Source organism: Heterodontus francisci, chromosome 10 (genome assembly GCF_036365525.1).
Source record: "Heterodontus francisci isolate sHetFra1 chromosome 10, sHetFra1.hap1, whole genome shotgun sequence".
Taxonomy (NCBI): Eukaryota; Metazoa; Chordata; class Chondrichthyes; order Heterodontiformes; family Heterodontidae; genus Heterodontus; species Heterodontus francisci.
The window spans coordinates 87,051,548-87,064,489 of NC_090380.1; the positions used below are offsets into that span (position 1 = coordinate 87,051,548).

Consider the following 12,942-nt stretch of genomic DNA (forward strand, 5'->3'; position numbering starts at 1 on the left):
ACCATGGGAACCAGACTCTGGCTAACTCCCCTATCTATACCTTTCATCATTTTATAGACCTCTATCATGTCCCTCACAGCCTCCTTCGCTCCAGGGAAAACAGACCCAGCCTATCCAATCTCTCTTTATTACTCAAGCCCTCCAAACCAGGCAACATTCTTGTGAATCTTTTCTGCACCCTCTCTAGCTTAATCTTTCCTGTAGTGCGGCAACCAGAACTGCACACAGTACTCAAAATGCGGCCTAACCAATGTTATGTACAACTGTAGCATGACATCCCAACACTTGTACTCAATGCCTCGGCCGATGAAGGCAAGCATGCCATACGCCTTCTTCACCACCCTGTCTACCTGGGTTGCCACTTTCAGGGAACTATGTACTTGCACCCCAAGGTCTCTCTGCTCAAGAACACTCCCCAGGGCCCTGCCATTCATTGTATTTGTCCTGCCCTGGGCTAACTTCCCAAAATGCATCACTTCGCACTTGTCTGCATTAAATTCCATTTGCCACTCCCTTGCTCACTTTCCCAGTTGATCTATATCCTGCTGTAAACTTAGACAACCTTCTTCACTGTCCTCTATACCACCAATTTTGGTGTCATCTGCAAACTTACTAACCATGCCCCCTACACTCACATTCAAGTCATTAATATATATGACAAACAACAGAGGGCCCAGCACCGATCCCTGCGGCACACAGCCTCCAATCTGAAAAACAACTCTCCACTACCACCCTCTGCCTCCTATCACCAAGCAATTTTGTATCTAACTGGCTGGCTCACCTGGGTCCCATGTGTTCGAACCTTCCGGACCAGCCTACCATGCGGGACCTTGTCAAAGGCCTTGCTCAAGTCCATGCAGACAACGCCCACTGTCCTGCCCTCGTCAATCCTCTTGGTCATCTCAAAAAACTCAATCAAATTCGTGAGACATGATTTCCCACCTCAATACCATGCTGACTATCCCTAATCAGACCATGCCTTTCCAAATGCATATAAATCCTGTCTCTCAGAATCCCTTCCAATAACTTTCCCACCACTGATGTAAGGCTCGCCAGCCTGTAGTTCCCCCAGCTTATCCCTGCTGCCCTTCTTAAATAAAGGCAAAACATTAGCTATCTTCCGGTACCTCACCCGTGGCTAACGATGATACAAAAATCTCTGCCAGGGCCCCAGCAATCTCCTCCCTTGCTTCCATAGAATCCTAGGATACTCCTGATCAGGCCCTGGGGATTTATCCACCTTAATGTTCTTCAAAACCTCCAACACCTCTTCCTTTGTAATGTTGATATGCTCCAGGATATCGCTGTTCCCTCCCTTGAACTCACTAGCTTTCATGACCTTCTTCACGGTAAACACAGACGAGAAGTATTCATTTAAGACCGTGCCCATTTCCTGTGGCTGCACACATAGATTACCATACTGATCCTTAAGGGATCTACTCTCTCCCTAGCTACCTTTTTACTCTTCATATACTTATACAATCTTTTAGGATTCTCCTTTATCTCATCTGCCAGGGAAATCTCATGGCCCCTTTTTGCCCTCCTAATTTCCTAAAGTGTACTCCTACATCCTCTATACTCCTCGAGGACTCGCTTGATCCCAGCTGCCTATACCTGACATATGCCTCCTTCTTTGTCCTGATCAGACCCTCAATATCCCTCGTCAACCAAGGTTCCCTAAACTTGCCAGCCTTGCCCTTCAATCTAACAGGAACATGCCGGCCCTGAACTCTTCCTCGCTCACTTTTAAAAGCCTCCCACTTGCCAGACGTCCCTTTACCTGTAAAACAGCCTCTCCCATTCAACTTTTGAGATGTTCCTGTCTGATGCCATCGAATTAGCCTTCCCCCAATTTAGGACTTCAACTTGAGGACCAGTCCTATCCTTTTCCATAACTATCTTGAAGCTAATAGAGTTATGGTCACTGGTCCCAAAGCGCTCCCCCCACTGACACATCAACCACCTGCCCAGCCTCATTTCCTCAGAGGAGGTCAAGTGTAGCCCCTTCTCTAGTAGGGCCATCAACATACTGCTTCAGAAAACTATCCTGTGAATAAGGCAGATGGGACACTTGCCTTATCAGTCGAGGCATAGATTACAAAAGCAGGGAGGTCATGTTGGAGTTGTATAGAACTTTGGTAAGGCCACAGCTGGAGTAGTGTGTGCAATTCTGGTCACCACATTATAGGAAGGATGTGATTGCATTGGAGGGGGTGCAGAGGCGATTCACCAGGATGTTACCTGGGATGGAACATTTAAGCTTTGAAGGGAGGGTGGATAGGCTTGGGTTGTTTTTGCTGGAGCAGAGAAGACTGAGGGGTGACCTGATCCAGGTGTACAAGATTATGAGGGGCATGGACAGGGTGGATAGGGAGCAGCTATTCCCCTTAGTTGAAGGGTCAGTTACAAGTGGACACAAGTTTAAGGTGAGGGGCAGGAGGTTTAAGGGGATTTGAGGAAGAACTTTTTTACCCAGAGGGTGGTGACAGTCTGGAATGCACTGCCTGGGAGGGTGGTAGAGGTGGGTTGCCTCACATCCTTTAAAAAGTACCTGGATGAGCACTTGGCATGTCATAACATTCAAGGCTATGGGCCAAGTGCTGGCAAATGGGATTAGGTAGACTGGTCAGGCATCTTTAATGCATCGGTGCAGACTCGATGGGCCTCTCTTCTGCACTGTATTATTCTGTGCGTGTGATTCTGTGTGTGAAGGCTGAGACAGAACCCTCGACAGCTTTCTCAACAGGTTGTAACTGAAATTTGGCTGCTAGCATCCGAATTTTACCCACAGACAAACAAGAGAAATTGGAAGCAGGAAACAAATTGTTCCCAATCAAAAACAGAGTAAGATTAATACAGGTTTTCTTGTGCTTGTGTGAGATTGAACATGAAACATGTCTGCAACTGAAGCGAGTAGCTCTCCATGCCAAGGTGAAGTAACTTGGCAAAAGTTAAAAGCACTGTCTATGGAGGAGCTGAGAAAAATGGCTGAGCAGAGTGGGATACTGTACGTGGCAAGTCTAGGAGTCTGAACTGCTAAGGCTAGTGGCCAACCATTTTTCGCTCAATCTGAAGAAGCAGAAGCAGTGTTAGAAGTAGATCCAGACAAGGTACTGCTAGCCAAGGTAAATTGGAACACAGGAAACCTGAATCAGGAGGGGGGAGGGCGCACAGAGCGAGAGTGAGAGCGACTTCAGAAGGAACATGAAGAAAATGAAAGACGGTGAAGGAACGAAGAGAGCAAAAGAGAGAGAATATTCAGAAAGAATGCGAAGAAAGGCGGACTGCGTAACTGGGGGGGGGGGGGGGGGCGACAGAGTGACCCCAGTGAAAGCATGGCCAATATGCATGAGCAAATTCAGGGATGGGTACAAAATTGCTCAACTCGCTCAACTAATTCCAAATTCAATGAGGAAAATGTGGACGTTTTTGTATCTTTTGAGAAATTGGCAAGACAGCCTAAATGGCCAGCTGAGACTTGGTCTCTTTTACTGCAAAGCAAACTAACTGGAAAAGCCCATGAGGTTATTCCTTGTTGCCAGATGAGAGTTCTGCAAATTATGAACTAACCAAAAATACTATCCTCAGGGCATATGAATTAGTACCTGAAGCCTATTGCCAAAAGTTTAGAACCCTCAAGGAGCAAACTAAATCAAACTTATCTAGAGTTTAAAAGCAAGCAGCTGGCTTTTGACCAGTGTGCTGAGGGATCTTAAAGTACAGCTCAGCTATGAGAATCTCAGAGACAGAATTCAGTTTGAGGAATTTAAAACTCTCTCCCCATTCTCAATAAAAACCACGTAGAGGAGCAGTAGGTCCAGAGAGTCCAACAAGCGGCTGTTCTGGCCAATGAGTTTGCTTTAATTTACAAGTCGGTTTCCCAAGGGAGAACCTTTCCTGATCACCTCCACAAATCCGAAAAGGACAAAGGGTGGAAACCCAGGCAGTCCTGGGAGAGAAAGGAAAGCAGGAGACAGAGGGAGCCCTCCTCCAGCCAAAAAGAAAGGTGCTGTGAGCAAGAGCAAGACTCAGAGACCTGTGTGCTTCCATAGTAATAAAGCAGCGCATTTAAAAGCTGACTGCTGGAAACTGAAGGATTGATCAGGGCACACCCGCTCAGTGAAGACAGGACCCTAATGGAAAGCACAGCAGAACAAGCTGTGGCCTAAACTGCAGTAAGAGTGAGACCCAGGAAGCTTACTACTGCAAGTGCAGGAAAATTTAATAGGACTCCCGAAGGTTATCAGGGTTTTGTGTCTGAAGGAAAGTAACCCATACCCTCAAGTGGGACAAGCAAGCCCATAGTAATTCTCAGGGACACAGGGGCCATCAGATTCCTTTTACTGGGAAAAGGCCTGATCTTTCCCCCAGACAGTGCAGTGAGCACCAAAATGATGGTGAACGGTATTGGAGGGCAGTGTATACCTGTACACCGGGTGCACCTGGATTACTACCTTGTTTCGGGACCGATGACTGTAGGGATTGTCCCTAGTTTGCCTGTGGATGGGGTTGACCTGCTCCTAGGTAATGATCTGGTAGGGTTGAAGATAGTAGCCCCCCCCACAGGAGGTCAGAGACAGGGCAGTGGCAGCAGACGGACCCCTGCAGTTTCCTGAATGTGTAGTGGATTAGACCATGATCAAACCAGCTCCCAGAGTCTCCCAGGGGAGACTGCATTGGCACTGCAGGCAGATGATAGTGAGATCTGCCTGTCCATGACTTTCTTTGGAAAGCGAGGAGACTAGCGAATGAATTAAATGCATTTTCCCTAGCTGAGGCTCAGTGAGCCAACCTAGTATTGCAAGAGTTAGCACAGGTTGCCCAGTTGAAAGTGAAGCAGAGGAAGTCCTGATTGCTACTATTTAAAGAATGAGGTACCGATGAGGAAATGGAGTTCTCCTCACAGACCTGAGAGCAAGGAAGTGAGCAATAGTTCACCAGTTAGTGATGCTACAGAGGTACCAGAGAAATATTAAGAAGGCCCACGAGACTACAGTGGCTTTCCATGCTGATATACGAAAGACCAAAGCCCGCATAAGACAGCAGTTTTGACTGCCAAAACTCCACAAAGATGTAGTTGAAGTACTGCAAGAGTTACCACATGTGCCAGGTTGAGGGAAACCCAACCTACAGTGAAAACTGCATCCTCAAATCCTGTACTGGTGTTAGGAGGATCCTCAGCAGAGGGCTGGTGAACTGTAAGGGAACCCCCCCCCCCCCCACCACCTACCTGAGAACAAAAAGGGGCAGGCACGCACAAAACTGGCAAAAGGTTAGACAGGGAAGGGAAAAAAAGTGACCAAGAGGGCAGGTTAAAAGGAAAATCCGGAGGAATCCCAGTGAAAACCCCTACTGTCCAGTCAGCCAACCCCGAGAAATATGAAAATTAGACCCCACATCCTCCTACGTGAATGCAGACACAAGAAGCACCCCACCAGAGTTTCTAACAGCAGTTCCAGAAACCTGCAGAGACAAAGAAAGACCTCTAGAGGCAGAGAATCCTATGAGAGTGACGCCTCCATAGTCAAAGTGCCACAGGGGAGAGCAAAGCAGAGTTTGCACACATATCTGCAGGCCGGAGCATCCCAGAGAACAAAGGAGAGATTAACAAAGAATTCTCCCCCATAGTCAGAGGAAAAGGGAACCACCCATCCCCTGAAGTCAAAAGCCTTGGCATGACTCAGCAAAGCACTGAAAGAGCTCAGGATAGACCCACCCACTACTGACTCTCCTGGAAAAAATTCCAACTTAGGGCTAACTGCATCTAACTTCCCTCCCACCGCACGACCCCTTGGCAGACCTCAACAGAAACAAAGATCCTAGGCAGTCATGGCAATGGGCAAACTGAAGAAAAACTTCCCCAAAGAACCACATGTTTATTGGGATGCCAAAAGGGGCAACTAAAGCAGCAATGGCACCAGAAGACAGGCAATTTTAATGAGCTTTAGGATTTATGAACGAATGGGAATGAATGAAAAAAATGCATTTTTTTTCAGTAAATTACATTTTTCTCGGCCCTTTTAAATGAAATGCGCTTTTCCCAAATTGCATTTCATTCCCCTGGGTATGGAGGTGTCATACAGGCCCCCACCTGCCAAGAATGAGGCACATTAATTTTGCCATATGGACATTAAATTTCAAATTGTTGCTGGGAAGAAGGGAAGGCCTGAGACAAGGAGTTGTCAACTCCCTGGCTGCAAAGACATTTTTGCATTTTAACAGAGTGCGTGGAACAAAGGAGCTATCCCCTGCTCCAATACAATCAACCAACCGACGTGGGCAAACCAGTTAGTCATATGACTAACCTGCTTGGCAGTCTCGATTTTTTCTCAATTGTACAGTTTTGAACTGAGAGTCAGCAGAAAGCTGTTTGCTCCTGGATTGAAAAGACCTCTCCTGGTTGGCTCGCCACAGCATCTCCTGTCTGCTTCCATCTCTTTCTCACGGAACTCCAAAACCCACTGAAGACACATGAACCAAGGGAAAAAAGTTTCCTACATTGAACAAGGTCTAAGAATAATACTGGGCCTCAAAAGAAAAGCAAGACCTACCCACATTCAAGGACTCTACAGTGAGCTCGAAGAACAGTAGCAAGCCCTCTTCAGATATTGGATCAAACTGTTCCACTTTATTTTTCTTCTGCTCTTTTCTATCTCTATCTGCATGTGTATATAGCGTGCGCATGCTAGCATGGGCCATCGTGTATCCGTAGGCGTTAACCAAATTAGAGTTTAAGTTTAATAACAATTTCCCTTTTCTTCTTTGAACCTGAGAAAGTCTGTGGTGTTGGTTTCCTTGCCTTATAATTGGAAAGGGTGAACAAGGATTCACCAAGGGGAAGCTAAAAACACTGTTTAAAATTTAAACCTTGTAAGACCAGGTGAAGGCTGAAAGGGAACCCTAGACCTCTTTCTCACCTGATCTTAACAGTACAATCTTCCAAAAACCTCCACACAATATACATTCTTTATGTGTAGAGCTATACAAGGATAAACTCTCACAGCAAGAAAATTATATTTCATAGCACTCAAAGAATTACATAGAATATACAACATAGAAACCGGCCCTTCGGCCCAACCAATCTGTGCTGCTGTTTATACTTCACAAGAGTTTCCTCCCATTTCATCTTCCTCATCTCAATCTTTCAACATATTTTCCATTCTCTTTTCCCTCACATAAGGTGAAAAAACAAATTGCTGCGAAACTCCTATATTACATTAAATCCCCCAAAAATACAAATCAATGTTTGCATTGAACATTTGCAGCTTTAAAAAAAAAATGCATCAAATGCCAGTGACACATAGGTTATGAACAATGCACAAAATTAAAATGATAGCATCCTGGTGCAAATAGACTGGCAGGGCCATTCAAAAATAGTTCAATTGTTTTAGAGCACCATGCTATCTGCAACTACAGTATTTTGTGAAGTCCTGGATTCTTCCTACCTTTTACATTATGGGCAATGTGACTTTGGGTCGGGCTGTTATGTTCACTTTGAAATGACAACTCCTGGGTGGGACTTGACTGTAGAATATGGCTGCTGTTCTGGAACTTCTCCATCAGCTCCAGTTGGTGAAGCCTAATGTCAGGTAAAAGAAACACAAAGTTAGCTACCCAAAAGCAAACTCAATTTATTCTATTCACAGTACTAGAATTGCAATGATTCCACATTCAGGACAGTTTCCATAGATTGAAGCTGAAGGGACCAGAGAAACAAGATATACAAACAAATTGATATAAACAAACCTTAACATTCAAACCATTTTCCAGTTGCCTTAGCTTTAAGGAACTATCTGTCCATGGCATCCAGTTGTGTAGAATATCTAGGGAAATTTTTGCTGCTAACAACCATCTAAGTTTTAGAGCTGTTTAGCTGCAGTTACTTATACTCAAGCTTGTAAAATTAATTTATTTTAATGGGCATGTGCTATGAAAGATTCCCTTCTGCAGGACCATGCTCTCCAGTGTTACCTCAGTCTGCAGGTCTGGAAAATAGATTGGCAGAAAACAAAATTTCCCTATATTTTACCTTTAAGAGACTAAGATCTCACAAGAAGCAATACTTGAGACACCCAACAATTTGAATTATTACACCTTTAAAGTGCCCCCAATGCACTTCACAGGTGAAAATGAATGCCAACTAGTGATGAGAAAGGGGTTAGTGGAGGCAAATGAAGACATGGTCAAAGAGGCAAGTTGTGAGTATGCTTTTAAGGGGACAGCAGATTTGCAAGACTTGAGAGAACATTTTAGAATGAGACACCAAGCTGGGTGAAGGTTCTGTCACTGAACATGGGGCGGGTGGAATGTGAAACAGCAGTCTAGTGCATAGGTTTGGAGGAGAATGCAGACGTGGAAGGGATCCATTAACAGCTTTCAATTTAATGGCCCAGATTCTGCAATTGGTGGCAAGGGAATGGCGCTCATCGCTCATCATACCGCAGCTCCAGATGGACTTTGTGTGGGCTTTTGAGTGCCTAGGTAAGTTTCCTAGAGATCATTTAGAGTGGTGCCCTTCACAGGGAATTTGTGCCAATAGAGCAAGACAAGAAAAAATGCGGTTCTTCAACCAGATTGAACAATGCTCACAGACGAGCAGTCTAAACCAGGAAGTATGAATTCAAATATTGAATTTATTATAAAATCGTATATGAAAGCAAAATAAACATGGCATTAAGAGACAAAACAAAGAAAAAGTAAAAAGGAAATTTAAAAAAATTTTTCTAAATCTCCAACAATAATTAAATTCTGAAAAGAATGAGACTCCACACTTTGAAAATTAATTTTTCAGTGCCAGAGAGGTTGTTTTGTGGTAAGTAAGCCTTAACATGGCATTAAAACTTCACATCCTGAATGCACTAGTTCTAACAATTTTTGCATGATTAGTGGGGAAGTATCTCAACTTTACACCTTTACATGGATTTCAATGCCAAGTCTATTGGCGTGGTACCATGGAGCAAAGCTTGAGTTGCAGGGCAAAACTGGATAGCAACTTGTAGATTTCCACGTTTAACCACACGTCAAACTCCTGAGATTGCTGTTTGAAATCCTCCATAATAAACGGGAAGCACGGATTGCCTCACCCTTATTCTTAATGCAACATTTGGGCCAATGTATTTCATGATGGGGAACTAGTAGAAGTTGGCAGGGAAAGGGATGATAGGGGAGTGGAACTTAATGTAGAATAAAATGCAGGGAGTGCAATTTTAAAATGAGTTATAATTTATTTAGGGTGGAACTTGGGAGGCCAGTGAGAACAGTCAAGCTACGAAGTGACAATTCAATAAGGATAAGTATTTCAATAGCAGTAAGAATAAAGCAAGCAGGGGGTGTTGCAGAAAAGTAAATAGCTAATCTTGGAGACAGACTGCAAAAGGAGTTTGAAGCTCATCTTAGGATCAAACAAGAGGATGATGTTATGTGCTGTCAGATTCAGTCTGAGCGAGTAGCTGGCCAGGGGGACTGAATCAGGAGATTGAGTTTTGAGTTTGGGTGATAGGAACTGAATAACTCCGCATTTGTTCATTTTTAACATGCCATTAGACAAATCAATGAACTGCATTATGGTGGTCATGTTATGAAGAGTGATTGTGTAGAGGTAGAGCAAGGTTTCTTTAGCGTACATATGAAAACTGGTCCAACAACCAAGATTAAGTTGTGAAGGGGAAGCACGCGGATAAGGAAAAGGAGGACCACGGGATGTGGGTGTCGCTGGCTAGACCAGCATTTATTGTCCTTGACTAGTTAGTGAGTGGCTTGCTAGGCCATTTCAGAGGGCATTTAAGAGTCGACCGCATTGCTGTCGCTCTGGAGTCACATGCAGGCCAGACGAGGTAAAGACATTAGTGAACCAGATGAGTTTTTACAACATAAAAGCAAAATACTGCGGATGCTGGAAATCTGAAATAAAAACAAGAAATGCTGGAATCACTCAGCAGGTCTGGCAGCATCTGTGGAAAGAGAAGCAGAGTTAACGTTTCGGGTCAGTGACCCTTCATCGGAACTGACAAATACACCTAATCTGTGCTAATGCTTTGTCTTTCAACACACCATTAACATATTGTTTGCCTTTGCTCCGTGACCTTTTGGTCAGCTATGTGGCCTGGTCCAATCTAGACCTCCTTTGTCATCTCTTGCCCCACCCCCACCTCACTTGCTTATAACCTGTGACTTTTCTAATATTTGTCAGTTCCGATGAAGGGTCACTGACCTGAAACATTAACTCTGCTTCTCTTTCCACAGATGCTGCTAGACCTGCTGAGTGATTCCAGCATTTCTTGTTTTTATTTGAGTTTTTACAACAATGGTTTCATGGTCACCATTAGACTAGTTTTAAATTCCAAATTTATTAATTGAATTCAAATTTCACCATCCGCCGTGGTGGGATTCGAACCCATGTCCGCAGAGCATTAGCCTGGAGCTCTAGGTTATTAGTCCAGTGACATTACCACTATGCCATGGGACAGGTAGGAACGAAAACAAGCAAGTACAGTGCCATGCAGGTAGACCACACTGCAGAGTCGATGGAGGAGAATAGGATGGCATTGGGACCAGTTCTGGGGCAGGTGGAACCTGTACAAAATGGACAGGCTACATCTAAACAGGACCAGAACTAACATTCTCGCAGGAACATTTGCTAGTGTTATTGGGGAGGGTTTAAACTAGCGTGTCAGGGGGATAGGAACCTGAGGGGTAGCTCAAATTGGAAGGAAGTGAAGCTGGTAATAGGAGGCAGAAAAGTAGTAAGTGACATTAGAAGGCAGGCAAGACAAAGGCGAGCATCAACTAGGCTTAGAATGCAGAATGTAAAGAAGACAAGGTTAAGGGCACTCCATCTGAATGCATGCAGCATTCGCAACAAAGTTCATGACTTAAAGGCCCAAAAACAGGTAAATGGGTATGATCTAACTGCCAATATAGAAACGTGGCTACAGGGTGACCAAGACTGGGAACTGAATATTCAAGGATATTCAAAATTTAGGAAGTAAGGCAAAAAGGAAAAAGAGGTGGTGCTGCGCGGATAATAAGAGTTGGGATCAGTACATTAGTAAGAGAGGATGTCAGATCGGAAGAACAAAATGTGGAATCTGATTGGGGGAGCCATGAAAAAGCAAGGGGCAGTAAACATTGGTAGGAGTTGTTTATGGCCACCGAACAGTAGTGGTAATGTGGGGCATGGCATTAATCAGGAGATTAGAGAAGCATGTGGCATGGGTCATACAATAATCTGCATATAGACTGGGTAAACCTAATGAACACTAATGCTGTGGAAGATGAGTTTCTGGAGTGTGTTAAGGATGGTTTTCTATAGCAGTATGTTGAGGAACCGACTAGGGAACAGGCTATTTTAGATCCAATATTATGTAATGAGAAGGGGCTCATTAATAATTTGATTGTAAAAAAACCTTTGGGATGAGTGACCATAATATGGAAGTGAAGTAGTTCAATCTGAAGCCAGGGTGGTAAATTTGAACAAAGGAAATTCTGAAGGTTTGAGGGGCAAATTTGCTGAGGTGGATTGGGAAAATACATTAAAAAGGTATGACAGTACATAGGCAATGGATAGTCTTTAAAGAAATATTACATACTTTGCAGCAACTATACATTCCTCCAAGGCACAAAGACCCCAAAAGTAAAGGCAGTCAACCGTGGATAACAAAAGGAAGTTAAGGATTGTATAAAAATTAAAAGAAAAAGGTCTATAAAGTTGCCAGAAATAATAGTAAATCTGAGGATTGGAAGGATTTTAGAATACAGTAAAGGAGGATGAAGAAACTGAAAAGAAAGTGAGAATAGAATATGAATGTTAGCCAGCAAAAAATATAAAAACGGACTATAAAGACTTCTGTAGGTACGTCAAAAAGAAACATTTGGCTAAGACAAATGTGGGTCCATTACAGGCAGAGTCAGGAAAATTTATGATAGGGAATAGAGAAATGGCAGAGAAGCTAAGTGATTACTTTGCGTCCGTCTTCACTGAGAAAGATGCAAGAAATCTCCCAGAATTAGAGATCCAAGGGATTAGTTCAATGAGGAATTGAAGAAAATTCGTATTCGAAAGAAGGTTGTAATGGAGAAATTAATGGGGCTGAAGATTGATAAGACCCCAGGACCCGATATTCTACATCAACAGAGAGTGTTGAAAAAGGTAGCTGGAGATAGTGGGATGCATCTTCCAAAATTCTATAGATTCTGAAGCGGTTCCTGCAGATTGGAAGGTCGTAAATGTTACCCACTATTCAAGAAGGGAGGGAAGAAAAAACAGGGAATTACAGACCTGTTAGCCTGACATCAGTAATAGGAAAATACTAGAATCTATTCTAAAGGATGTGATAAATGGACACTTGGCTAATAATGAACTGATTGGGCACAGTCAACATGGATTTATGAATGGGAAATCATGTTTGACGAAACTATTGGAGTTTTTTTGAGAATGTTACTAACAGAATTGATAAAGGGGAGTTGATAGACATGGTATACTTGGATTTTCGAAAGGCCTTTGATAAAGTCCCCCACGGAGATCGGTTAGCAAAATTAAAGGACATGGGATAGGAAGTATATACTGGCATAGATTAAGGATTAGTTAACAGGCGGAAAACAGAGAGTAGGAATAAACGGGTCATTCCCATGTTGACAGGCTGTGACTAGTGGGGTACCGCAGGGATCAGTGCTTGAACCCCAGCTGTTCACAATATATATATCAATGATTTGGATGCAGGGTCCAAATGTAGTATTTCCAAGTTTGCGGATGACTCAAAACGAGGTGGCAATGTGTGTTGTGAGGAAGATGCAAAGCGGCTTCAAGGGGATTTGGAAAGACTTACTGAGTGGGCAAGAATGTGGCAGATGGAATATAATGCGGAAAAATGTGAGGTTATCCACTTTGTTAGGAGGAACAGATGTGGAGTATTTCTTAAATGTAAGAGATTAGAAACTGTAGAT

The 12,942-nt window shown here is 43.6% G+C and overlaps 1 protein-coding gene across 2 annotated transcripts in view; it reads right to left on the reverse strand.

Annotated features, from left to right (window-relative positions):
• The window catches only part of cep97 (centrosomal protein 97), a 70,937-nt gene that overhangs the window by 27,107 nt on the left and 30,888 nt on the right, over positions 1–12,942 (reverse strand). For both annotated transcript variants that reach the window (XM_068040941.1, XM_068040942.1), the window contains one exon: positions 7,446–7,579. In XM_068040941.1, coding sequence (XP_067897042.1) covers positions 7,446–7,579 — 134 coding nt within the window. The remainder of the gene's footprint in view (positions 1–7,445; positions 7,580–12,942) is intronic.